At 59.3% G+C, this 24,761-nt stretch overlaps 1 protein-coding gene across 2 annotated transcripts; it reads left to right on the forward strand.

Moving 5' to 3' along the window:
- Window positions 1-2,638: 2,638 nt before the first annotated feature.
- Window positions 2,639-24,478, forward strand: SAMD10 (sterile alpha motif domain containing 10). Of its 2 annotated transcripts, none has more exons than XM_090065218.1 (5): window positions 2,639-3,487; window positions 8,968-9,152; window positions 17,701-17,869; window positions 21,811-21,951; window positions 22,814-24,478. In XM_090065218.1, the coding sequence occupies exons 1-5, from the start codon at window positions 3,418-3,420 to the stop codon at window positions 22,816-22,818; spliced, it is 570 nt and encodes a 189-aa protein (XP_089921344.1). In that variant the 5' UTR covers window positions 2,639-3,417; the 3' UTR covers window positions 22,819-24,478. The 2 variants fall into 2 exon arrangements, with proteins under 2 accessions (XP_089921344.1, XP_089921343.1); XM_090065217.1 differs by having other exon boundaries at window positions 3,215-3,487; window positions 22,771-24,477.
- The last annotated feature ends 283 nt before the right edge of the window (window positions 24,479-24,761 follow it).

Here is a 24,761-nt window from a genome sequence, read left to right on the forward strand (position 1 = left end):
AGCGAGGGGCTCAAATCCTCAGCGGGAGGGGTTGAAAAAGGGAGCCAGGCTGGAGCCCGAGGCTCGCGCCAAGCCCGGGTGGGGGTCCGGCCGCTCACCGGCCGCGCTCGCGCCTGTGCGCCCGCCGCACGCGGAGGCCTTCGCCGCGGCTGAGCTTGGCTCGCCCGCATCAGCCCTTCGGCCCAGCTGGGGCGTGAAGCCGCCCCGGAGCCCACGGGCGCTCCCGGCAGAGCTCAGGGCGCGCCTGCAGCGCAGAGGAGCGTGCGGCTGAAGAAACCAGATAATGTGCGGAGGGTCTTCGCAGTTAGCTCTGCTCCGGGTAGCTCTCCGGCACCGCCACTTCGCGAGAAGCCGGGGCCCCAGGCGCTGCGCCTGGCGGCGGGTAGAAACCCCCCGTGCTAATGCTGGGTGGGAGCAGGGTAGCGCAGGGCTTGCTCTCCCGGCGCCCGCCCGCGGCGTGCCAGGCGCCGGCGGTGCTGGGGACGTGACGGGCTCCACGCGGTCTCGGGACAGCCCGGGTTGCTTTTCCTCCTCCGCAGGCGGGTAGCGGGGGAAAGGCAGCCGGCTTCTAGTTTGCCTCAGCCGCCAATCCCTTTCTGTGATGGGGAAAGTCTCTCGCACCCTTAGGCGCCAGATGTCTGCTCCCCAAGCCGGGCTGGTCACCGACATGCTTTGCAAGGCGCGGCGGCGAGAAACAGAGCTCTTGGCCCCGTGCGCGGCCATCTCTTCTGGGTGGGTACGTGGTCCGCATCACGGCGCCTCGCCGGCGCAAATGTGTTAAATCCCCCGCCCCCCGGCTGTGCTGTTCTCTCCAAAGAGGCTAAGTGACTCTCCCAAAGTCGCACCAGCTCTTTGTGGCAGAGGCAAGAGTTGAACTGGCACTTCTGCCACCTCACACTTGTGCCCTAATCGCCAGTGCGTCCTTCCTCGCCTTGCCACGGGAGAGTCCTGCTGCTAATTTGCACGCTTTTGCTCTGTTCCAAATGCCCCTCTCTCGGGGGAAGGCTGGGAAGGGCTACACGCAGCCGGGCAAGGCTGGCACAATCAGGGCAGCAGGGAGCGACCCGCCGGCGTCCGATCGGAGCAGGAGGCGCGGCCTTCCCCGGCGCTGGCACCGTCTCGCCCACCGCGTCCTGTGCCCAGATGCCAGCCCCAGAGCAGGCTGCCTCCTCCGGGGTTCACAAGCTATCAGGGCTTTCCATTACTGCCGTTCCCGGCGGTGACTGTTACCGCACTGAGATCGCGGAGCACTTCTTTTTCAGCCAGCCAGTCCGCGAGCCCAGCATTAGAAGTGACTTCGGGGAAAACAAGTCGGAGCTGCCGCGCATTTGCAAGGAGTCTAGTGAACTCCCAGTCCCGGACCCAGGTCCTAAAGCCAGCGCCGCCCAGGAGCTCCCTCGCGGCAAGCAGCTGCTCTAGGTCCCGCTGCCTGGCCCTCTCCTCCCCGCTGCCTGCCCTGCCCTCGCGGAGAGGCCCAGCTGATGCCCAAAGGGCAGCGAGGGAAGATGAGCAGACTGTGGTTTCAGGCTCTGCAGAGGGGAAGAGCAGGTCCGCGGGGTGAGCAGCTGCATCGTCCCCCTCCTCTACATTGCACCAGTGTCTAGAAACCCGGCGAGACCTGCCTCGGAGGCGAGGGTGGTACCTGGCGATTCGAGGAGGGAACGGGAGGAGGTGGAACGAGGAGCTGTGGCCGGTCCGGCTCGGGGACAGCACCCCTGGGAGAGCAGTGTCTGGGCTCGGTGGAGGGGGATCAGGTGATTCCTTGGGCAGGAAACTGGAGTGCTGGTGTGCAGCGCCCGGGGCCAGATGAGCACCCAGAACAGACGGCTGCGCGTGGGGCCAGGAGCTCCCTTCCCAGGGGTGGCTCTGGCGTGCTGGGAAAGATGCAGAAAGCCGGGGCGGGGGGGAGGGGTCCTTGGGTCTTTGCAGCCTTGCTTGTAAAATAACTAGAATAGAAAAGAAAGGAAAATGGTGCCAGGAGGCAGGTGCTGTCCCAGGACTTGCTGGTCCCACGAGAACCTGGGAGAGCCCTTATCTTTGCAGCCTCCGTTTTCCCCCTCTGTGAAATGGACATGCCGGGGCCTGTGATCTTTGGCAGGAGGTAGTTCTGGAAGGGCTGTGCCAGGTCCCCAAGGGAGAGAAGGGTCTCCAAGACAAGCTTCACACGTTGTTATGTCTGGTCTGACAGAGCAATGGTTGGCAGAGGGACCTCGGCGGAGAAGTTGAACGGTGGAAAGAGCCCCTGTAAAGAGAGGAGGGGCCCTCTGCCTGGCGGGGAGGGGTCTGCAGCCAAGGACACCGTTTGGGAAATGCACCGAGGGAGGGGACTAGGCGGAGGCTCGCGGGCGTGGGGCGCGGGGGGAGATGCGCTAGCGCGGCATGGCTGAAACCACTGGGAGGCATTGCTTGGCACGGCAGGAAGAAGCGAAGGCACAAGAGGGGCAGCAGGGCTCTGGGGAAGCGCGGGTGGGGATGAGCTACCGCCCCGTCTCTGACACCGACTCGCTCAATGGCCTTGGTCAGGTTCCTTCATCTCCAGGTAGAGCCATGTTAATGGTAGCAGGAGTGAGGAGCAAGTTGTCCTCTTGGGGGCCTGTGGTAGGGCTGCAGACCATGAGGGCAGGGTGTGAGGCTAGGTCCTGAGTGGGCAGGGGGAGTTACACGCCTCAGCATTCAGTCCAAGTCAGCCGTGTGGTGTTCAGCGATCACTCCGAGCCAGGGAGCCTCCCCAGGTCTGCTTCGCTCAGCCTCTGGGCTTGGGGCACGGCCTGGTGTGAGCCTGTGTGCGAAGCAAGAGCTGGCTCCAGCTGGCTCGGGCAAGCCCTTCCAAGGTGCAGCTCCCCACGCTGCGCCGGCCTCGCTGGCAGCCTGGCCACGTCTGGCCCGTGCCCCGTAAGGGAGACGCGTGCAGCGCTGTGCTGGCCGCGGGGTTTTGCCCACTGGGTTCCCCCACATGCAAAGCCCGTTCAAGCCCGGCAGCGCTGTCCTGTGCCCAGCCGGGGAGGGAGCCGGGGGGTGCCTCCCCCCAGGATGCTGCCCCTGCCCTGCCTGCCAGCGGAGCGAGAGGGGACTAGCACGGGGAAACTGAGGCACGGGTAACTTTCCGGAGCCCCTGAGGCCCCTCACTCCGAGGCCTTTCGTGTCGCCCTGGCCCCCCTTGCGAGCCGGGCGCCCGCCCAGGGTCGCGCCAGGGGCCGCGCCGCTGCGGGCACGGGGAGGGGGGGCCCGGGCTCCGGCGGGCGCCCTCTCCTTGCAGGGGCTCGGGGCCTCGGCGCGGCTGCCGGCGGGGGGAGGGCTTGGCGCCGGGCTCTGAAGCCTCCTCCGGCAGCCGCTGGCTGGCGGAGCCGTCCGGGCGCGCGGGGCGGGGGTGAGGACGCGGGGCCGCCGCCGCCGCCGCCGCTCCGAGAGCTCGCCGGGATGCAGCAAGGCCGGCCCTCCCTCTGCTGCATCTCCGACCCGCGGGGAGCTCACGGCGCCCCCGAGGAAGGTGAGGCCGGCTCGCCCGCAGGGCACGGGCCGGCGCTGGGCATCCGCCAGCCCGCAGCCCGGCCCGGGGGGTACCGGGCCCGGGGGGAGGCGCGCGGGCAGAGCCGCTTGCATTGGCAGGGGGCACGGGGGCAGGCGGACGGGGTCGGAGGGCAGGAGGGAGCTCGAGCGCCGTGGCCCGCGCACCCTGCCCTGGCAGCAGCCTGCTCCGGCCCGCCAGGAGCCGCCGCGCCGGGCACGGCCGAGTTTCGGCCCCGAGCTGTCGGCTGCCTCCCCGCCGGGCCGGGCCTCCATCTGGGCTCTCTGCGCGCGGCTGCCTTTCCTCGGCGGCGTTTGTCTTCTCCCCCGCCCGCTTCTGCCATCCGCTCCTCTCCGTGACATTGCTGGCTCGCCTCAAGCCACGTGTGACCAGAGGGGCAGAGATGCCCCGCTCTCCCTCAGCTGCTCCAGCGCAGGTGCCCCGGGACCACCTCCGGACGCAGACCCTTGCCTCGCAGCTCCCCACACGGGCTGCTGACGCTTTCCGGCCCGAGTCCAGCTCTTGCTCCTTTGGCAGGGCCTTGCGCGTGGCACGCGGTGCTGAGTCTGGAGCCGGGTGCGGCGACGGGAAGGCCTCCTTTCCCTGCGGGGCTCAGGCTAGCGCCAGCTCCGCAGCCACTGCCCACTCCGGACACACACACCATGCATGTGCTGTATGCAGCTCGGAGGGGTCAGCGCTGGACCACCACCTGCTCTGCCACGTGTGCTGCCTGACATGCGTGCGGTTCATCGGTGAACACGTCTTGCCAGGCTCACACCGCAGAAGCCATGCCCCCGTGCTCTCCTGGCATCACCCGGCAAACACCTCTGCCCCCACCGGACACTTGGGAATCTCAGGTCAGCTTTGCTTTCTATAAAAAACCTCCCGCTCCTGGGCTGAGACCTTGTCCTGCCAAGTCAGAGCCCAAAGCGAGATTTTATGGCTGAGTTGGGATGTCCTGAAAATCGATTTTTTGTTGCTGGCCTGGGCTGAACGGGGAAGCACCTTCGGGCCGAGGCCACCGCCATGTGCCGGCTCCCCGCTGCGGAGAAGGCTGCCATAAACCCTGCCTCCGAGCGGGGACCTCCAGCTGCTGAGAGCGGATTGAAAGTCCCACGCCTTCCCGCTGTGCAAGCATGCTGCTGTTACGCTCCTCGAGCCAAACCTCCCTCCCGGGTGCAGACAAGCACCTTCTGTTGGCTCGAGGGCAGCTGCGCACGAGTTCTCCGGGGCCCCGTTCGGCCTCTCGTATGGGCGGCGAGTGCAGCGTTGCCTTGCAGTGCTTGAAAAGCTGCTTTGGGAAGCAAAAGAGTTGCACTTCCTCGTGCTCAGCACATAAAACCAGAGCCGTGGCAAAGACGTGGAGTGGCATGAGAGAAGGGTGAGAGAAACTCCTCTCCGCTGGGAGCCGGGGGGGAGACCCCAGCTGTCCGGCTGGACCCAGCTGTTGGAGTGGCGTGCCTCAGCTTCCCTGTTTGCGCTGATGTTGGTCAGTCTTTGCAAGGCGCTTTGCGGCCGGTAGGCCAAAAGCACGTCCCTTTAGTGCGGCATAGAAACCATAGCGTAGACAGAGGTATCCCAGCCTTGGTGCTTTGTGGTGAGCGAAGGGGGAAGATGTCGGAGGGGATGCGGTGCCGGTCACACCTCCCCCTGGCCCACTCCTCACCTCCAGGAAGGCCGTTTGGGGGCTAGTCACCAACGCTACCGGCATCCTTCCTGTCTCGCTCTCCGTGCTGACGTGGGAGGGGGGGATCCTTCAGCTAGCCCTTGCTATCCACCCCCAGCTTCGGATCAGTCCCGGGGCCTCAGCTGGTCCCCGGCGTATCACTCGCGCTTGGTTTCTCCAGCATGCCCCTCCAGGCATGGGCAGCAACTCTGTTGTTAGGCCCTGGCAGGGATTTGCTTCTGCTCTCCGCGTACTTCCTACATAATTGCACTCCCATAAAAGACTCGCCCCATTTGTTATATTAAAAACAAGAGAAGAGCTTAAGTGACTTGCAGGCAGGAATCTCCCCCAAGGGCTCCCGGGAGCTGTCAGCTCGCTTGGTGCGAGGATCGTCCCAGCCTTCATGGCACATTTAGCAAGCGTCTCCTCCGATGGGCTCGGTTTCCCGCTCCGTTTTCCCTCCTTTGAGCTGGTTTATTTCTTAATTAGTCCAAAAGGCTTCGCTCCCTGCGAACAGCGTGCTTTTCTTTTAATAAAGGGAGGGCGCTCCCTTTCTGAGGCTCACAATCACCGGGAATGGCTCTTGGGTCATTAATCCTTCTTTGGGGACCACAATTGCTTTTTTTGCGGCGTTTGCCCCAGGGGTTTCTTAAACCAGATGAAAACGGCTCAGCTGCCGGGCATTGCTACAGCTCCCCTGCCTTGATGAGGGGGTTGGACTAGGTGACCTCCTGGGGTCCCGTCCAGGCTTGTTTTGCTGTGATTCCCTTGGGAAGAGCATTGCGGTTGGATATTCATCTTCCCCCTTTTTCTTTTCCATTACTTCTAGTCCTCAAACAGGCCCATTCCTGCCCAGCACAAAGGGGCCCAGGGAGTGGGATTTTCCTTGAATTCGTTTCCCGTTGCACGAAGGTTGGGTTCTGGGGTGGGGTTTTAATCTGGAGGGTTTCTCCCTTAGAAATCCTGACTGTAGTGATGAGTGCCGGAGAGGACTGGTGCTTTCTTGAACCCCTTCATTTCTGCAGGGCGTTGGGTGCTCTCTGCCGTGAGTTTCCCGTTGGGGCTTCTCTGGGTGCCGACTCTTCGCTGTAGTTGAACCAGGTGAGACGAGGGAGGCAGCTAGCGTTTGCTTTGCAGGATCAGCAGAGCTTATGTAAAGCCTCCTGCCTTTTATCTGGAGCAGATGAGCGCGTGGGTCTCTAATACGGCTGCTTCGTTCTTGCCACAGGCTTTGTTTTCCTTCTCTGAAGGAAGGCTTTGCCTTTTAATTGTAACACACAAACAGAAGAGTGCAAGTTCGTTAACATCACAGTGCACGTGCACACGTTGGCCTGCTTGTACCTTGACTCCGGCCTTCACGTACACGTGCAAATCCATGCGTGCACCTGTGGATTGGCACGTGCACAATCATGGGCTGCATGTAAGTGCACAGGAGCCAACAGCTCGTGCGTGTGCAGGTACGCCGTTGAGCACACTATCTCCTTCCCCTTCGAACTGTCTGGGAATAGGAGGGGGAGGGGGGCATTTCCACTTATCAGAGAGCCCCAGGGTGCCCGATCCACCTCTGCTCCCTCACTGGGCTCCATGCCGTAGCTCATAATATAAACTGGCAAATTCATATAAACTGGCTCCATGCTTGGGTCTCCCCTCCCTTGAGGAGCTGGTCCAGCAGATCCTCCTCTCCCCCGAGCTACACCCGTTTTCAGCAACGAGCTAGAACTTGCTGTAAACCTGGTGTCCAACACACCTCCCCATGACAGCACCATGGGGGCAAACACGGCGGCAGTGCTGGGGCTGAGCAGCGAGGGGTGAGCATTGGGGTCTGTGGCTACCTGAGTCTCTGCAAACGGGGAATCAAAGTGCATGAAGAAAAATAGCACATTTGTGCCGTGTTCAAGCCTGGCAGGCACCTGGAGATGGGGGGACATGGGGGCAGCGATGTCTTTCCCTCTGGCTGGAGCATGGCCTCGAGGTTTTAGCAGCCCAAGTTCAGGCTGGAGTCAAAGGAAAGATGGCTCATCACTTCCGCAGCGCCTTTCCTCCGAGTCTTGCAAACACCCTGGCATTGCTGACATGCAGGGGGGCACATGTGCTGCTGCGTTGGGGTGAAGAAGGGTCCGGTGGTCCCCTGGGACTGTGCGGGTGGCCAGACCAGGGAGTCGCCATCACTGATCCTGCTCTTTAGTGCAAAGCCTGGGTGCAGCAGCAGAGCAGCTGCGGTGTCTCGCTAGGGTGCCAGGAGCCTTGCTCTGGCCTCACATCAGAGAGCACCCCCGGCTGACCCAGCTGTTGAGATGATGACGGCCCCAAGGGGCTGGACCATTGCTCTCGCCTTCCAGATGTGCCTCTGCTGCGTGGGCCAGGGTGGGCTGGAAACTTCCCCTGCTTCCGTCACGGCATCCTCCTGCAAAGGCAACAGGGCTCTCCCGCCAGTTGCCTGGGGGCAGGGGGCAGACCGGCGGCGGGGCAGCAGGGGTCCAGGATGGTGCTGGCAAGACGGCGCGGTGCAGATCCGCTCTTGGAGCATCTGTTGCCACGGTAACGGCAGCTCACTCCATGTGCCGGCTGAGAAGTGGCAAGAGGCAGCATCTCAGCCCGGCTAGCGGGTGGGTCCGGCCCCCCGCTCGCAGGCCCGAAGGCCGGTGCGACAAGGGAAAGGCTGAGCCGTCCCCGACTGAGGATGCTCCAAGGGGCAGGCGTGTCGAGGCCTGGGGATGGCTGCCGGGCCCTTTGCCCTGCCTCGCTCTGCATATAGCCCTGCCGGAAAGCGGGGTTTTCAGGGGTTGCAGTGGTGCCTGCTCGGGTCTCCTTCCAAGTCTCTCAGGTCCGACAGGATTAGTCCCACAGCGGAGAGCCTCTCCAGGACTCCCAGCAAATGCTGTGCCATGCATCCTGCAAGTTGGGGGTATTTAGAGCTGCCTGGGGGTATCCCCAGACCCTCTGCAACCGTGGGGTCAGGGCGTGGGGGATGTGCCCCGTGCAGTGCCTGCCGTGGGCTCAGGCGGATCTGCCCTCCCTGCCACGTGGCACTTTGCCCTGCCTGAGTCTTCTCGTCCTCCGTGGGCTGCTTATCCCGTGTTGCCTGCCTCCCACAAGCCTCCAGTTGGCTGCGTTTAAACCTGCATCATCCCTAGCGAAGACGGAGCCAGCCGGGGAGCCCTTGCACCGTGGCTCTGCTTGGAGGGGACCCGGTTAGGCAACAAGGGGGCTCACATGAGTGTCTGCCTGGGAGCCAGCTCCTGCGTGCATTCACACCGCAGCTCCCGACCCCCAGCAGGGCCAGGGAAGGCACAGTTGGTTTGCGAAGAGCCATGATCTGAGGTCTCAGCGCCCAAGGCCGGGGGTCATTTCCACCTCGGTAACCCCGTGGGCCACAGCCAGTGTCTTTAAGGGCATGTGTCTGCTCCGGACTCAGAGATGCCAGGTGCTGATGTTTTTCCTGCTGCTTCCGAGGAGCAGGGATGACTCCTGTCCCCCAGGCCGCCCTGGAGCAAGCCCTGGTGCCTGCATAATGGCCCTACTTGCCTCCCCCAGACACGGCTGCTTTTCTGCGTGGGGCCCTGGTAACTCCCTGCCCCGAAAAAGCTGCTCCTCCGGGGCTCAGCCACGGGCTGGTGGCAGCAGTAAGCTATTCTCAGCTGGGAGCAGGGGACGTGTCGTGGGCATTGCAGCATGTTTCATTCCCACCACCTCCCCGGGGCATGCTGACAGGTCCTCTCGCTCCCGAGCGGCACGCGGGGTGGGCTTCCTGGTGAAGGCAGCTCACCCCGACGTCCCCGTTGTCTGTCTCCCCCAGCCACGACCGCTCACTTCAGCTTCTGCCAGAACCTGCTGGAGCACACGGTGTCGGCCGAAAACCTCAACTACCGGCTGCAGAGGAACCCGGGCAGCAGCCTCACCTGGCACGATGGGCGCAGCCAGCGGCCGGCCGGCGGGAGGACGGTCAAGCTCCTTCAGCAGCCGGGAACTGAAGGCTCACAGGTACCCGCCACACCGGGCTGGGGCATTCCCCTTCTGCCCCTCCTTGCAGCCTGTGCTGGGGAGTGGGGGGGTGCTCCTCTGGGTTACAGGGGCCATTGCAACACCCCCACCTCCATACGCCCTTCCCCGTGTCCCTGCATGAAATAAAGGCCCCAGCGCTGCAGGCTGTGGCTGGTCCTGACCTCTGAGCTCGCCCTCTCCACCTGGTCTGGGAAAGGACTGCGCTCCCTCTCCTCCCATCCGTGCTACCAGGAGCATCTCTCAGCATCTCCCAGGCTGGGTCCCCCCACTCACATCTGCCTCTGCATTGTCTACCTGAAAGAGAGGAGGATTCACAGGGAGCTTCAGAAACCCCTCTGTGGGGAGGGAAGGGGCGGAGAGGAGAAGTTGCTTTCCTTCCCAAGCCTTGTTGGTGTTTGCAAAGGGCTTTTGAAGATGAAAAGCTGGATAGAAGCACGAAGCAGTGTGCTGATTAGGCCCAGCTGGAGGCCAGCTTGCTGGGGGCTGCATCCAGAGAGGGCAAGCTGGGGTAGCACCATCTCACACGGCTGCTCTGGGGATTAGGGGGGCTGCGGTTCCCCCCGTCTTTCCGGGAGGCTCAGCTTGCCCTCTGCTCCCCTGGCTGCTGGAGCGCTTCGCTGATGGCTTGGACAAGAGAGGAGCAGTTGCAAAGCGTCCCTCGAGGATGCGCTGGGAGACCCAAGGGTGGAGAGTGGTGCCTTGCAAAAAGGCTGGATGTTCCTCCTTCTTCCATGCTTCATGTGCAGCTTGCAATGGGCCTATCCGAGGGTCCCTTGAGGGCTGCACAGGGGGAGATGTGGGATAAAGCAGACACACTCACACTCTGTGAGGGCCTTTGAGGGCTGAGGCTGGGGGTACTGGATACACCAAAGACTGAGGCTGGCAGGGCGTTTGCTTTTTTTAAGGAAAATTTTTCGTGTTCCACGTCAAATTAGCCAGATCAGGTCCAAATCCATTTGAATCATCCAATACGTGGCCCTGCTAGCGGCAAGTATCCTCCACTCCAGCCTGGGGATTCAGATACTGCCAAATCCTTAGGCGGGCATCCTACGTGCAGGCCCAAGCCCAGAGACTTGGGGGTCAGATGCCCCCAATTTTCACTTGCCCTCAGCCTTATGGCCGCAGGAGCAAGCTAAGGAAGAGTCTCCCATTTCCATAAATGTCGCAAAAGTGCTGCCACGGGGAAACATGCCTCCAGTTTATTTTTTAATTAGCAATGGCTGGTAGGGTGAGGAGGTTGTCAGGTATGGGCCGGGCTGCTCGCCGGAGGGGTACCGTATCAAGTGTGAGCTACCACAAGTCACATGTTGCCAAGCACGAGCACACGCGAACTGTGGAGGGCTCCCAGCTTGTGCGTGCAAATAGGCTCTCCTTCTCCGTCTCTGACTGTTGTGGGGAGGTCCTGGGGTGCCAGTGTGGCCGAGGGTTGCCAGCCTGGCTGTATCTCTGCTTTCAGGACAGGGGGGTCATGTTGGCTTTGTCCCCCTGCAGAGCCAAGCGCTCCGTTTCAAGAGCGCTTCCCAAAACTGCCCCTCCCTAGTCCTGCCTTCCTGACCCTCTGGGGCTTGGATACACCAGAAGCATTCCTCCTTGCACCCTTTTCTCCCCCACTCAGAGACTTGCAATGAGGGGAGCTCTGCAGTACCTGTCCTAGAGCCACAGGCCTGTAATGCTTCAGAATTGGCACATTTTGCAGCATCTCTCAGCCCGATGCAGGCAACGTGCCTCGCCACATCTCGGTGTTGCTAAAAGCCAAGGGCGGTACTGAAGCAGCGAGCCTATGTTTGCAAATGATTTTTCTCCTTCTGCCTCCATCAACAGGCTTGCCGTGCAAGGCTGGGGGTCTCTCTAACCTCTGAAGGGCTGACACCTTGAGAAAGGAGTGGAGGGGGGAGCAGGGAGCAAGCAGGAGCAGAAAGCAGCTTGGGAAAGGGAACATGGGAGCAGCAGGGGTTACGGGATTTCATAGAGCAGGGAAATCTTATGGCGTTTAGGGTCCAGTGCAGACCCTGCGCTGAACAGGCTGCAGGGGCTGGGGGTGTCGAATGGGTGCGGAGAGCAGCTCTGGCTGTACCCAGCATACTGAGGTCGGTCTCAGGAAGCAGTAGTTTAAATCCTGCCTTTCATATCACAGTGCAGCATGTCACCCTGGCTAGGAGCCCACCCCGTGCTGCAGTTTCTGGCTGGCTCTGGGCTCAGCTGTCCTCTGTGTGGGGTCCCCGAGTGACCTGTGAACCTGCTGGGCCATCCAACTCTTGGTTGCCTTCATGAGTCCCCTGAAAGCCAGCCCAGGCGGGAGGCAAGCAGTTTGGGGGTGCTACGTGTGATATCTGGGGTGCTCCTAGCCACCCTCCTCGCTGCTGGATTGAGCAGCTGCATCTCTTCCAGCCTCTGGTCCGGTTCCTGTAGCAAAGGCAGTTGCAGGGCAGCGCCAGGGGCCAGATCTGGTCCCTGGCCAAGCAGGTGTATCGCTGGGAGGTCCCATTTCCTGACAGCAAATTAAAACTTTTCTGCAAAGTTTGAAGCGTTCCCCTGGGAAATCGTCACTGGGGGCTAGAGGTTTCCCCCATGGGAAACGCATCCTGACAGGATTCCCAGCCAGCCAGAGTGCACGCATCCTGCCCAGGCAAACGGCTTCTCTGCCCCCGTAGAGTCAGCAGAAGCCAGGGTCTGAGTTACCCCGGGATTACAACCTTCCCTGACCCCCTCCAAGGCAGCTTTGTCTCTGTGGTCCCTGGAGGAGCTACCACAGAGGCCCAGCGCAGCGCTCATTCCCCAAAGACCTACAGGCTGTCGGTGCAGGCAGCAGCTCAGCAAAAAAAAACCCCAAAACCCAGCTGCAGCTAGCAACGGCTGTCCTCCAAGGGGATAAAATGAAGCCGACAGCTCGGCCCTCCAAGCCTGGTTTCCGCAGCTAGGTTCTGCTGGAGAAGGGGTGCTGGTGACCCCTTTTCTTGCAGGGGACTGGGGAGCACTCCTGCTCCGCCCGGCTGCACAGACGCATCTTGTCTGGTGCTGGCTGAGCTTCGAGACTCATTGCTCCAACAACTTGCATCTCTAACACCTCCGACTGCCAGGCAGGGGTTGGAGGCGAGAAAGACCGTCGCTACAAATGAAGAAGAGCCCGGTGAATTAATGCAACATGATCTGACTGTATTCTAAACCCCTGCCCTGCAGCCCTGGCAGAGGGGACCCCTAGCAGAGAGGGCACAAAAAGGCAGGTACCTTGCAGATGGTTCCTTGGTCTCCTTCCATTAGAGAACAACCTCGGAGCAGGTCCCTTAAATGCCAGCATTTGATATTCATGGCTGCGAGTTTATCAGAGAGACCATTTAGATCAGCCAGCTGGAAAATAAGACCTTGATTCATTACACTTTCCCATTTACCACCTCCACAAGCTCAGGGACCCACACCGGGCTTCCCATCGTCCGGCAATGACAAGAGAGAACCTGCCAATCGATAGCGTGTGGCAGCATGGCCAGGAGGGAGCTAGCTGGACCTTTATTTAGTTTAAGGACCCCCACGGCGATGACTGGAGCTGCCCAGGTCAGTGGGGAGAGATGGGGCTGGTCTGGAGTGGGAGAAGGGAGGTTTTATTTCACGCTTGGGGAGATTTGTTTCCAGGTGTGTCTGTTTGGCTCCGCAGTCATGCTGGAGGCAGCTGCATGGGGAGACAGGTGGTTGCCAATTTGCAAAAATAAGTCTAACCACCAGGAATCTGCAGTCTGCTCCTTGAGTTGGTCCCCCAGCCATGATTGTGCTTGGACTCATTTCCCCTCCTTTTCCCAGCTTTGCATAGGCCGGTTAACGTTTGTCGTGATAGCCAGGGGCAAATAACCTCCAGCCACCAGCCTCTGGGGCTGGGAGAGCGGGCCAGAGGGGACCTGCTGCTCCAAGTCCCTGCTCCTAGGCAGCCCCAGCAGTTCTGGGATCCTGAATCTCCCACATCCCAGGCAAGCACGTTGCCCGTGGGCACCGGGGTATGCTGGGCTGGGGGTCTTGCTTGTTTGATGCACACAAAAACATCAAGATCTTCATTTCCTTCTGATGCAGAATGGGGGGAAATGGGAAACTCAACGCTGTTCCTACTCAGGACAAAGCATTTTCTGTCCACCTCTAGCCTTGCCCCTCATCTCATGCAAATTGTACTTAAGAAAACCCTTTTCTTGTCTAAAGTCTGCTCAGGCATCCAGCTGCTCGTGTGCGACAGGGGGTGGGATGGAGACATTCCCACCCTTATAACCCGCATAGCCCCCGCTCTAGCACTCGAGTGCATGGGGACGAGACTCACGTGGGTTTACAGGGACACCGCTGCACGGTCCTACGTAGGACTGGGCTTGCCATCCGATCTCCCGGCTGCCCTTGCACTGCCTCCAGCTTGGCCTCGCCGAGGGCCGTGCCGTTAGTTGCAGTAGCAGCCGCATGTCTGAAGTTCCTGCTACGCTAATGAGGCCTGTTCCTTTATTAGGCACATTAATTAATCAGTGTTCACACAAGGCACCCCATGCAGGCATGCTGAAGTCCGTACCATTGCCCTTCCAACCAGAGGTAGGCTCCTGCCCACACTTCCACGTCCAGGCACTGCCTCCTACACCTTGCTTTCCCAGACGGATGCTCTGGACATGTTAGGAACGCAGGACTTGCAGGGACCCGTAAGGCCACCGAGCCTGGCCACCCGCCATCGGACACCACCCTGGCCTATGACCCCCATCAGCAACCGAGAGCAGGGGTAGCTTTTTGTCCCCAACACCTCACTCCTCCGGCTCATGCCTAATTTCCAGCCTAAAACGTGCATGTGGCCAGTTTATTGCTCCTGTGCCCACGTTGTCCTGAAGGCTGGGTTGTTCTTGTCCCTCCCTGCGGCTTACACCCGCAAGGGGTTTGTAAAGAGCAGCCGCGGCCCCTCTCCACTGGAGATTAGAAAGCCAGGCTCCAGTTGTGCATCCATTCCCCAGTCACACGCCCAGCCCTTCTCTGCACCTGCTCCCGTTCAAACCCACCTCCCCTGCACACGGCGCTCCACATCAGGTCTCACTGAGGCTGTGGGCACTGATATTCCTACTTCCCTCTCACTCCTGGAGATGCCTGGCCTGCTGTATCCCAGGGCCAGCTTTGCCTCTCGTGGCTGCGGCAGCTGGCACAGCCGAGACCTCCCCACCTCACTTGTTTCTGCCTGATGAGCAACCAGCCGAGAGCAGAAAGCCTCATTATCGGCACCCCCCGTGGGCACAGCTGCGTTCCTAAATCCCATCCCATTTTGTTTCTTGCAGTCCTCCATGGTGTCCACTTCTTCCTATAGGATATCCCAGGCCTCTCTGCACGAAGATGCCTCCACCTGGCGTGATCAGCACATTTCGTTAGCCCGCTCCTCGTTTGTGTGTGTGTCAGTATTGAAAATATTGAATGAGGTGAATCCCCAGACGGGTCCTCGAGCTCTGTCAGTCTCTTCCCCTCAGACCACTAATTCCACAGTTTCATAGTTTCTAGGGTCGGAAGGGACCCGAGCAGATCATCTAGTCCGACCCCCTGCCATGGCAGAAAAGAGTACCGGGGTCAAACACCACCTACTACAGCTCTTCCTTTGCCAGTCCCTGGACCCTTGTACGGTTCTTATGTTAACTCCCATCTTCTCCATTCCCCCATGCTACTGTATCTCCTTTTTTACCGAAGCCCTGATCTCCTGCATCCCCTTTGTGTAGAAAATCCCCTATTGGATCAAAGAAAGATAACGGATCAGTCTGCCTTTAATTATTGCTTCCTGGAAAACCTCTTCAAAGCCTTGTGCGTGCAGCTGAGGCCAGTCAAACAGGTCTGGAGTTGCCTGGATCATTTTTTTTTTAATTCTCCCTCCTTAACTATAGGTTCTGCTATTGCTGGTCTCCAATTATCTGTCCCCAGCTCCTGCCGTGTCTCCTCACTTGGAAACTCCAGCCCATGCTGGGTTGCAGCTGATGCTCATAAATGCAGCTTCTCTGCACCATATCCATGCAGAGCCTCCTGTCCCTGCCTCCCTTGCTGCTACCTCGATAGGGCAACATCAGACTGCATGGGAGGGGGCTGCGAAACACGACACGCGTGCAGCTTTCTTTCCCTGGAAAGCTGGCAGACCTAATTATCCTTCTTTGCCAACCAGAGAAACGTGAGTGCAGAGAACTGAGGAGCTCTTCGTGCACTGACCATATGGCTCCCCAGACTAGTGGCTATGGAAGTGTCTGCAGCAGGTCCACAACTCCCACGTGCATGCTCCTACCCCAGGGTAAAGGCAGAGGAGCTTCCCCGGCTCTCGCTGGGTGAGCGGTGACTGTGGAGGAGCAGTGAGCTCATGCCCTGTCTAACCTCGCAGGCCCACGTCTGTGCAGCCCAGCCCCACGGCGCAGAGAACGGCCCTAACTCATCCCACCGCGTCCTCAGCAAGGTGAAGAGCGGACCCCTCACTTCCCTTTGCAAATGCTGCACCCCCAGACTCTAGCACGAATAAAACAAATGTTTCGGACAGGCAGGGGCCATACCGCAGCCTCTGCCCCTCTGGAGCAATCACATTCGTGAACGTGGTTTGACTCTGCGCTTCCATGCGGATACAGGCCTTGTTATCACCTGCAGCAGGCAGGGCCATGTGGAGCCCTCCTGGAGCCTGTAATTGTGCTTGTGAGCTGTGCCAGGCCCCAGCCAGGGCCATTAGTCCTTCATTTTTCAGGAGCGCTGAAGAAGCCGCAGACTTTGGGCTCCCGGACTTATTTCCCCGTCTAATTGGACGGGCTCCTGACAGGACAAGGGCTCCAGCCGGCCCGAAATGTTCCCCATGAAGAATTGGAGTAGTCAGCTCCCCGCTATTACTGCTCATGATATGTAATTTGCTTCATCCTGAGCTTAATGCAGGTTGCGGTGACCTTGCAGGGCTGCAGCATCTGTAAAACAGAGGAGGAAGGAAACTTTGCAGTGGCTCTGGGCTCATGGGCAGGCATCATACCCATGCTGGGGCAGCAAGGAGCCACAGTCCCTAGAGCCGATACAGGATGGGGGGCTGGGGTTCCCTGCCTCCTGGAGGAAAGGGTGGTCTGAGGCACTGAGCCTGGTGTGAGGGTCTCTGCACCAAACTGATGTCTCCACCATCCTGGGTGCTTTCCAGTGTACCTGCAGCCTGACAGCTCTGGGGGGGAAAAGGTGTATTTCCCAGGTGCCCGTTCTGTCTGGGGCTCCTGGCATAGAAAATTGGGGAACGATGCAGGGGGCTTATCCAAGCCTCTCTGCTCCCTGGGTGGTGGGAAGGCAGGCTGCAGCCTCCACCCTCAACAACGGAGGATTGCAGGGGCTGGATGTAAGGCTGCTTTCGTGGTCTCAAGCTCTGGATGTAGGCAGGAGAAACTCCCTGAGCAGCCTGTATGGACCCAATGCTTTTGCACTGCACATGTTGGAGCCCCTCTGGAAAGTCCCTAGGGAGCACAGGGGTTTATACTGCCCCGGCCATGCCCAGGTCATGAGCCCTGCTGCCTTAGGGCCTGAGTGTGGATCCCAAACCAGGAGTGTGAGACCATCTGTCAAGGGAAATTGAGGTTGGATATTAGGAAAAACTCTCATGAGAAGGGTAATAAAGCACTGGAACAGGTTTCCCAGAGCGGTGGGGGAGTCCCCATCCTTGGGGGGTTTTCAGACCCGGGTAGACAAAGCCTTGGCTGAGATGATGTATTTGGGGCTGGTCCTGCGTTGGGCAGGGGATGATCTATTTGGGGCTCATCCTGCTTTGAGCAGGGGTTGGACTAGATGGGACCTCCTGGGGTCCCTTCCACCCTCAATGTCTGTGATCCTATGATCTATCTCTTAGCAGGGACAGGAGGGAGATCCTGGAAAGCTGCAGCTGGTAGAGAGGTAGTCTGAGGAGGGAAATGAGCCAGTCACTGTGTGACAGAGCAAGCAACCAGCTTCCCCCGAGCTATCGCACCCCTCCTGGGGGCAGGAGGACGTGGGTGAGGTCTGGAGAGAGTACGGTACCTCCTGTATAAAGGAGGTGGACGGGGAGAAACTTCCCCTCCCGGGGCTGCAGCACAGGGGAAGGAGCCAGCCCCTGCGCCTTGGCTGGAGCATCCTGTGTCACAGCCCTGACCCATCGTGCTAATTGGATTCTTAACGAGCAGCATCAGGAGTGGCTGGGACAGCTGCACACCACGGCTCCCGGGGACGTCACACGCGCTTCACTGCTCACGGGAAGGACGTGGCAAGTGACAGGCCGTGCCCAGTGCCAGCAGGGACCAAAGGGGGATTTAAAGGGTGAAGAGCCCCTGTTCCTCCCTAAAGGTTGCCACGGCAGAAGTGCCAGCAGTCGATGCTTCTCTATCGTAAACCAGAGCCTTGCAGCGCTCATGCGGCCAAAAATATTAGCTTGATGTAGGCCCGTGATGTGCCCAGCCCAGGGATGGAGCGTGCAGTGGCAGCCGCACGGATGTCAGCGGGAGGCTGCTCCCAGAAGCATGGTGCGACCCGAGTCCACTAACCCCCTGCCCTCTCTCCGTGTCCTGCTTCCGAACCCCCACAGGGTCGTGCCTGCGACCACTACGGCCTGTACCACACCAGCCCGACGCTGGGCAGCCTCACCAAGCCGGTGGTGTTGTGGACACAGCAGGACGTGTGCAAATGGCTGAAGAAGCACTGCCCGCACAACTATCTCATCTACGTGGAGGCCTTCTCCCATCACGCCATCACAGGTAGGGGTGCCCGAGGGGCTCGGCAGAGCGAGTCACCTGCAGCTGCTTGGTTCGTTGCATAACCAGCAGGCCCTGGTGTTTGGGGAATGTTACCACCTGGGTGAGGAACTGGGAGAGGACGGTGGCAGGTGACCCTGGGGTAGCTGATACCATGCTCAGCACTGGAAGGGACCCCCAGATCCCAACCCCTGTCCCCCCACGGCAGGGTCTGAAGGCTCCGAGCCTACCTCCAGGTCTGACCTCTGTGCTCAGCTCCTGTGCATGCAGAAACCACATGGCTGAGCACCCCCAAGCCTCACCGGGCTGAATCCAGCCCTGCTTTCTGCCGGTGGGGCTCCCCTGCCTCCACCCAGCGTTGGTGCCATCTAAAACCATGGCAGACAGGCTGGAGGGAAGGGCAGCATTGCAGGACACAGCTGTCAACGGGCAGAGCTTGCTTACAAGCTCACCTGAACCCCAGGATCTTAAGGAAAATCTCAGCGGCCTTTATTTGAGCAAAGTACTTCTCCATTCCCTGCCCAGGGACCCTGCGGAGGGGCGCGGGGCACGTGGTGAGAGGCCAAGGGCAAAACGTTGCATTGCTGTCCTCCCCGAAGTCCGAGAGGCAGCCGTGAACCTACCGCCTCCTCCCTCACCCTCTGCTAACCCTGATGGGAACGAATAAGATGGAGATGAGCCGGCAGCGTGCCCTTGTAGCCAAGAAGGCGACCGGCATCCTGGGCTGCATTGGGAGGAGCGGTGCCAGCAGATGGAGGGCAGTGATTCTTCCCTTCTGTTCAGCACTGGCGAGGCCACATCTGGAGTCGTGTCCAGTTTTGGGCCCCCACTGCGGAAAGGATGTGGACAAGTTGAAAAGAGTCCAGTGGAGGGATAAAATGGTTCAAGGGTTGGGGCACATGACCTGTAGGGAAAGGTTGAAGGAACTGGGATTATTTAGTCTTCAGAAGAGAAGACTAAGGGGGGGACTTGATAGGAGAGGCAGGCAGCCCCATACCTGCCTTCCTGTTCCTCCAGCCCTGCCCCTAAGAGACAATCCCTGATAACAAGGGGTTGGTCCAACCTGGCACCCGGGCAGCCGCCTTTTAAACCGGACTAAGTTGTCCAGCGAAGTTGCATGGGGTGCATGGATGCAACATAGGACTTATGCCAAATTGTGTGATTTTGGGTTTTTTTTAATTGAATCACCAAAATCAGGTTCCTCTTTCCCCCCAGCTCTGGATTTAGGCTCTCATGGGCTTGGTTTGCCAAGAGGTGATGGCTGACTCCACGGCTCTGCCTGTTACGGGAGCTCTCCCTGGAGACGCCGTCTCTCCGGGTTCTTAGAAATCTTCCTTATCTGGAGCTGAGCGCTGCACAATTATTATTAATAGATCTTTGCAATGCCCCGGGCAGCTGAAAAGCAGGGCTCTCATTCGGTGGGCAGGGAATGGAGGCCAAGGGGAGTGGAGGTGAATTGCACAGATGATGGCTAAGCAGGGGGTCAAACTGCATTCTCCAGCCCCAGTCTGATGCTATGACCACTAGACCCTTTTTCCCACTAGTCCTAGAGGACTCAGCCCTGCTCAGTGACAGCAGTGGGACTCCTATCACACGACATCACGGAGTGAGAGCCAGAAATACTGGGAGTAGCTGGAGGAGTCATTAGAAATGCAGAGATGCTTATGGAGGGAACAGATATCAGCTCCACATAATATCAGTTTCTTGCCTCATCAGTCCTCACAGACTGCATCCAGGCCACTGCAAGCCAAGGATGAGGCAAAAAAATGCTGCCAGATAGTCTAACCTGACTGAACTGTAAAGACACAGCTCCTCAGAGTCCAGCCATGAGCAAAAAGTGCAACTAAGGAGTTGAGGAACGACTTACAGGGCATGGAGTTTACTGCAGAGTTAGGCCAAGTTCAAATGCATCTGCAAGACTGCTCATGGCTGGGTTTTGTCTCAGGAGGTAACCGTTTTCACTAGGATTTTGACCCAGGCAGTGAGGAATCTCATGAGATCAGCTGACACACGGCAGGCTGGAAACCAGACAGGTGTTGGCAGAGTTTCCAAAGTCCTAGATCCATCGTGCTCAGGACAGAGTCAGATCAAGGAATGCCCCACTTCTGCCATGGACTTCCTAGGCACCAAGGAGTGGTGCGTGCTGAGACCGATACCCCCTCCTTCACACTAGACCAAGCTGTGCCCGAAAGCAGAGATCCCACTGGTTCCAGTAGACGGCTCCATGAGCACTGCCAGGGGGTGTGGAAGGGTCCCCGAGGGCCTGTTGCAGCTGCCAGACAGCTGGCAGGGCTGGCATGAGTGCTGGCAGGCGGAGGGCTCTCCCACCACAAGCAACAGGTTGTCAAAGCAGGCACAACCAGGCCTGGACATCGACCTGCTGCACTTTATACCAGAGAACAGGCCTGCTTAACTGTTGCAGGCTCCAGCCGGGCCATCACTACGTGTAGTCACACACCAACCCAGCATCAGAGCAGGACAAGCCGTGCCTTCAAGAGGTTTGACACCAGTCAGTCCCTGCTGCTCTCTGATGGCCGAAAGCCTGCCCAAGTCATGCAAGTCCCGGCCTAGAAGCCCACCTGTCCAGGTGTGATGGCTTGTGCTGGCATTGAGCACCCAGGCAGGCTCCTGAGTAACATGCTTCACTGCAGCCAGGCTGCAGCAGCATCCTGAATTAGTGACCTGGGGCACTTCTACATGATGAAAATTGCTTAATGGTATCACACTTTGCACATACATGAGTTTTTGGCCTTTTAAATAAGAGCAAAGGGTGGTTTGCTGCTGACTGTCGGTCCTGATGTTCTTCAGTGCAGCAAGACGAATATTTTAAGGCTGTCAGTGAGGTATCTAGGAATGGAAGGAGCCAAGAATGGGGGAAAAGGGCACCAGGATGGTCCCCTCCAGGGGCAAGGCTCTCTTGGAAGAGGCTCTACAAAAGACCCCGGTCCTTACAAAGCAACCGTGCTGGGCCAGTCCTTGCCCTGTGCAGCCTGTTCTGTGCACCAGAGACTGGTAACAGAGCGGGCTGCCAGGGCGGGTGGGGAGGAAGGGAGCACTGGGGCTGGGAGGGTGGATGCCATAGCTTCCCGCCCTGCAGGGACCATAAAACACTAATGCAACAGCTCCTGGCATCGGAGATAAAGGAAGCATTAGGCAGTGCACTCAGGGAGATGGGGACAAAAGCCGGTTGTAAATCGCTCTGCTAAGAGCCCCCGGACTGGCACAGCTCATGCGGACACTAATGTGTTCTGATGGGTACGTCTGAAGCAGCGCGTGGGATAGCTGGCGTGCTGGGGTGGGGAGGGGGCTCACCGAAAACACACCCTGCTGCAGCGGGGGAGTGGGGATGAGAAAGCTCCCGCCTCTGGGCACCAGCCTTCCTGGGGATGATGTGATCCCAGGGCAAGTGCTTGTCCAGAGAGTCCTGCCCTGTCTCTTTGGCACTGGCCTTGCTGGGTGCGGGCTGAAGAGCAGGCAGTGGCTCTGGCTTGCCCTTTCCATGGCCACTTGCAATGGAGTGCCAGCTCTGTCCGGTCCAGGGGAAGTGCCTGAGATGGGTATCCCAGCTGGAAGGGCCTCTGCACACCCTGGAGATCGAACCAGTCATGCAGGCATGGACGGCAAGCCTGGCAGGGAGTGGGGACTCTCCCCAGGAAGGGAGCGGGAGCTGTGTTAGTGCATTCACTACCGGCCTTAGCAGCCACAGCCTGAGGTCATTGCAGGTAGTGCAAACACCGTCCCGGGGCAGCACCACTGCAAAACTTTGCATACGGAAATGACAGGCCATGCACCCAGTGACTGATGATGAAGTTTGCGGCTCCATCCCACGGCCCATGGTCACAGCCGCGTGGGGGCAGCTTGGAGGCCTCCTCGGCTCGCTGGCCCCTGGGCGGCCTGGGGGCTGCCTATTGCATGGCTCTGACCTCTCTGCTTGTGGCCCGCAGGTCGTGCGCTGCTGCGGCTCAATGCCGAGAAGCTGCAGCGCATGGGCATCGTCCACGAGTCGCAGCGGCAGGAGGTCCTCCAGCAGGTCCTGCAGCTCCAGGTGCGGGAGGAGGTCCGTAACCTGCAGCTGCTCAGCCAAGGTAACCGGGAGGGGGCAGAGGTGGCACCTGCGCCCTCCGCCCTGCAGCCGTGGGGCAAACGCCAGGGTGGGAGAGGGGAAGAGGGACTGGGCAGGCTGGGATGGGGACTGGTCCAGCTCTGCTTGGTGGGTGAATTCCAGCCCCAGTGCAGCTTGGAAGCAGCGAGCATGGCCGTGCCCGCCTTGCAACAAAATCCCAGCAAGGATGAAGTCAGGTCCCACCCAGGAGAGCTGTCACAGCATCCCAGGGCTCAGCCGTGCTGCCGGCTTTGTCTAGGGAGTACCAGCCAGATCCTCCTATGGGCCCTTCGTTCCCTTCCTGCTACTGACTGGCAGGAGCAATTTGCCTTGGGAGGAGATAAGAATCCAGGCTTTGAGCCCTTGACATCCCCAGGAGCAGGGATTGAGCTGCAAAGCAAAAGCAAAGCATCCTTGCCTTTTGCTAGGTCAGCGGGCTGCAGCCGGGTCCTAGGTACCTGCATGCAACCCGTCTCCGGCACTGTAGGCTGCTCACGCTTGCAAAGGGCTCAAGCGCTTCCAGTGCAAGATAAAAGCCCACAGCAAGGAAACAGGAGGAAACACGGAACAATGAATTGGGTGGTATGGTTTCCTCCGGCCTCAGTCGCAGCATTGCGTGTTCCCCGTGTAAATCAGAGCAAGGGCGGGTCTGACCCCAGAGCCCCCGGCTTTCAGCCCAGAGGGGTAGACAATGCCGTGGGAGGTGTCTCCCAGGAGCTACAACGGGGCTTGGCAGCGAGCACTGCTTGACGGTATCGTGCTCCCGGCTCAGCCTTTACCCCCCCACCCCTCCTTGTTCCAGCTTCATTTGGAAACATCTCCTAGCCGCACCATCTGTTTGGCAGATTGAACCTACACTGTGAACCGAGCACCTCTGGGATGGACTGCGGAGCACAGATACGACAGCCTGAATAGCATGCTTGGAGACAGCTTCCCAACCGGTCCAGGGGCTGCTCTTTCTCTCTCTCTCTTTCTCTTTCTCTATTTATCACCCTTTTTCTGTGCAGAGGACAGATGTTTTCTCCAGCAAACAGGGCTGAGACTAAGGCAAACACTCGGCAGGACGTAGGCACCGCTGCCCTGTTCGAGCCCGTTGCTGGCGGGGGAACGGACGACGGAGGCAGCAGCCAGAGACGCTTGGTTTGAGGGATGGAGGGGCAGCGCTGTCCTTCATGGCACGGGAAGGTGATGCCCAAAGGGCCGCCGGTCCCAGGGCAGCTGGTGGCAGGCCTGTGGACTTGACTCATCTCAGTACCTCAGTGCTCACGTGGGAAGCGTTTGTCTCGATGCCGACTGGGCCGTCTTCCAGTATCCTAGGAGATAACATTATCAGGAGCAAATGAGATGACCGGACAAGCCAGAGAATGCAAAGGCAGAGCCAAGCTGCTGGGACCTGGCTCCACTTCGTGAATGAAAACGAGAGCATCCCTTTGGCAGAGACCGGGCCAGGCCAGCCGCAGGCAGGGAGGTTGCTGCGCCTGCTAGGATGCACGGCCAGGATGTTCTCGCTGGGTTGCCTTTGTTCTGCTTTCACTTGGGGCATGCAAGCCAGGCAGCACTGGCGGGTCAGGGCCACTTTCTGTGGGTGCCCCCCACTCCCAGGACCGCAGGGCTGAGTGGGATCTTCATCTCCTCTGACAAGTGTGGAAATGCAGCCTGGACACACCCTTGGCCACTGCCCTAACAGCAAAGCCCAGGCCGTCTGCATCTGCAGTGTGTGTTGCTCTATGGGTCCGTGTTGGTCTCCGGTGGGCAGTGGAGGTGGTAGCCGGCCCCAGGGTTGCAGACTGAGGGCTCCTTGGTGCAATATTCCTCCCCTGTCCCTCTGCTTCCCTGGGAAGTCCTATACTAGGCTCTGTCTTTCTCTCACCTCCTGCTCTGCGCCACTCACATTCACTGTGCTCCTTCCCAAATGCTGATTCCCCAGCCCCATGCAGTCACCTGGACATCACACCTGAACTCCAGCCCAGGTGGATCCTGGCACTCCTAAAGCCCAGCAAGCCAGGACGTGATGGATAGGAGCAGCCCTCTTCTCACCCTCACATTGAGGCACCCTTTTTGCAATCTGTCCTGGTAACACAGAGCTCCTCGACCAGCTGCCTGTGATCCTCTGCCTTACAAACTGGCAGGCTGATAGGAAACGGTGAAGCATCAGCCCTAGGATTTGTGCCGGGGGTAAGGGGCGCTCTTCGTTTGCCAAACCTTAGGCTTTCCACTCTTCTGTACCTTACAGTGACCGGGGCCGATCTATGCACCCAGAGAGCAGCCAGGGGTGTCAGCGACCCCACGTAGCCAGGACCCTGGCTTTTATCACCCACATTGGCTTTGCCACCTCAAATTTCTCAGACCAAAAAAACATGGAAAGAAACCCGTCTTACTGGCCTGTTGTCTTGACTAGAACCAGGCAATCTATTTGCAATGACCAGTCCCTCCCGTGGCTATAGCTCTTTTTCTGTTAATAAAGTAACAGACTTCGGGTTTCTTCATGCATGTGTCCAGTCTTTGAACATGCTCCAAAGGATGGCTTATAGATAGCAGTGTCTAAGAGCTGGAAGCTGAAACTGGCACAAGATGAAAAATCATAAAGGTAAGGGTAATGGAGCAGGGAGAGAGCTTATCAAGGACTGCAGTACCTTCCTCATCTCTTGGATCTATGAGAATGCAAACAGACATTGCATTTGTCCTCAGAAAAGCCATTTTATCCTGGGACTAATTGCAGTCATTCAGACATTCACCCCAAGCTATGAAAATAGATGGCAGTGTCCCTGGGTGAAATGCTCCCGTGCGGTGGAG

Source organism: Crocodylus siamensis, chromosome 10 (assembly GCF_052110815.1).
Source record: "Crocodylus siamensis isolate JL-2025a chromosome 10, ASM5211081v1, whole genome shotgun sequence".
NCBI classification, from domain to species: Eukaryota; Metazoa; Chordata; order Crocodylia; family Crocodylidae; genus Crocodylus; species Crocodylus siamensis.

Excerpts from the sequence above, each read along its gene's own strand:
- SAMD10 (XM_090065217.1), top strand. The coding sequence starts at position 3,418 with ATGCAGCAAGGCCGGCCCTCCCTCTGCTGCATCTCCGACCCGCGGGGA. Across the intron at positions 9,153-17,700 it reads CGGGAACTGAAGGCTCACAG|GGTCGTGCCTGCGACCACTA; the intron begins GTACCCGCCACA and ends GAACCCCCACAG. Across the intron at positions 21,952-22,770 it reads CCTGCAGCTGCTCAGCCAAG|CTTCATTTGGAAACATCTCC; the intron begins GTAACCGGGAGG and ends TCCTTGTTCCAG.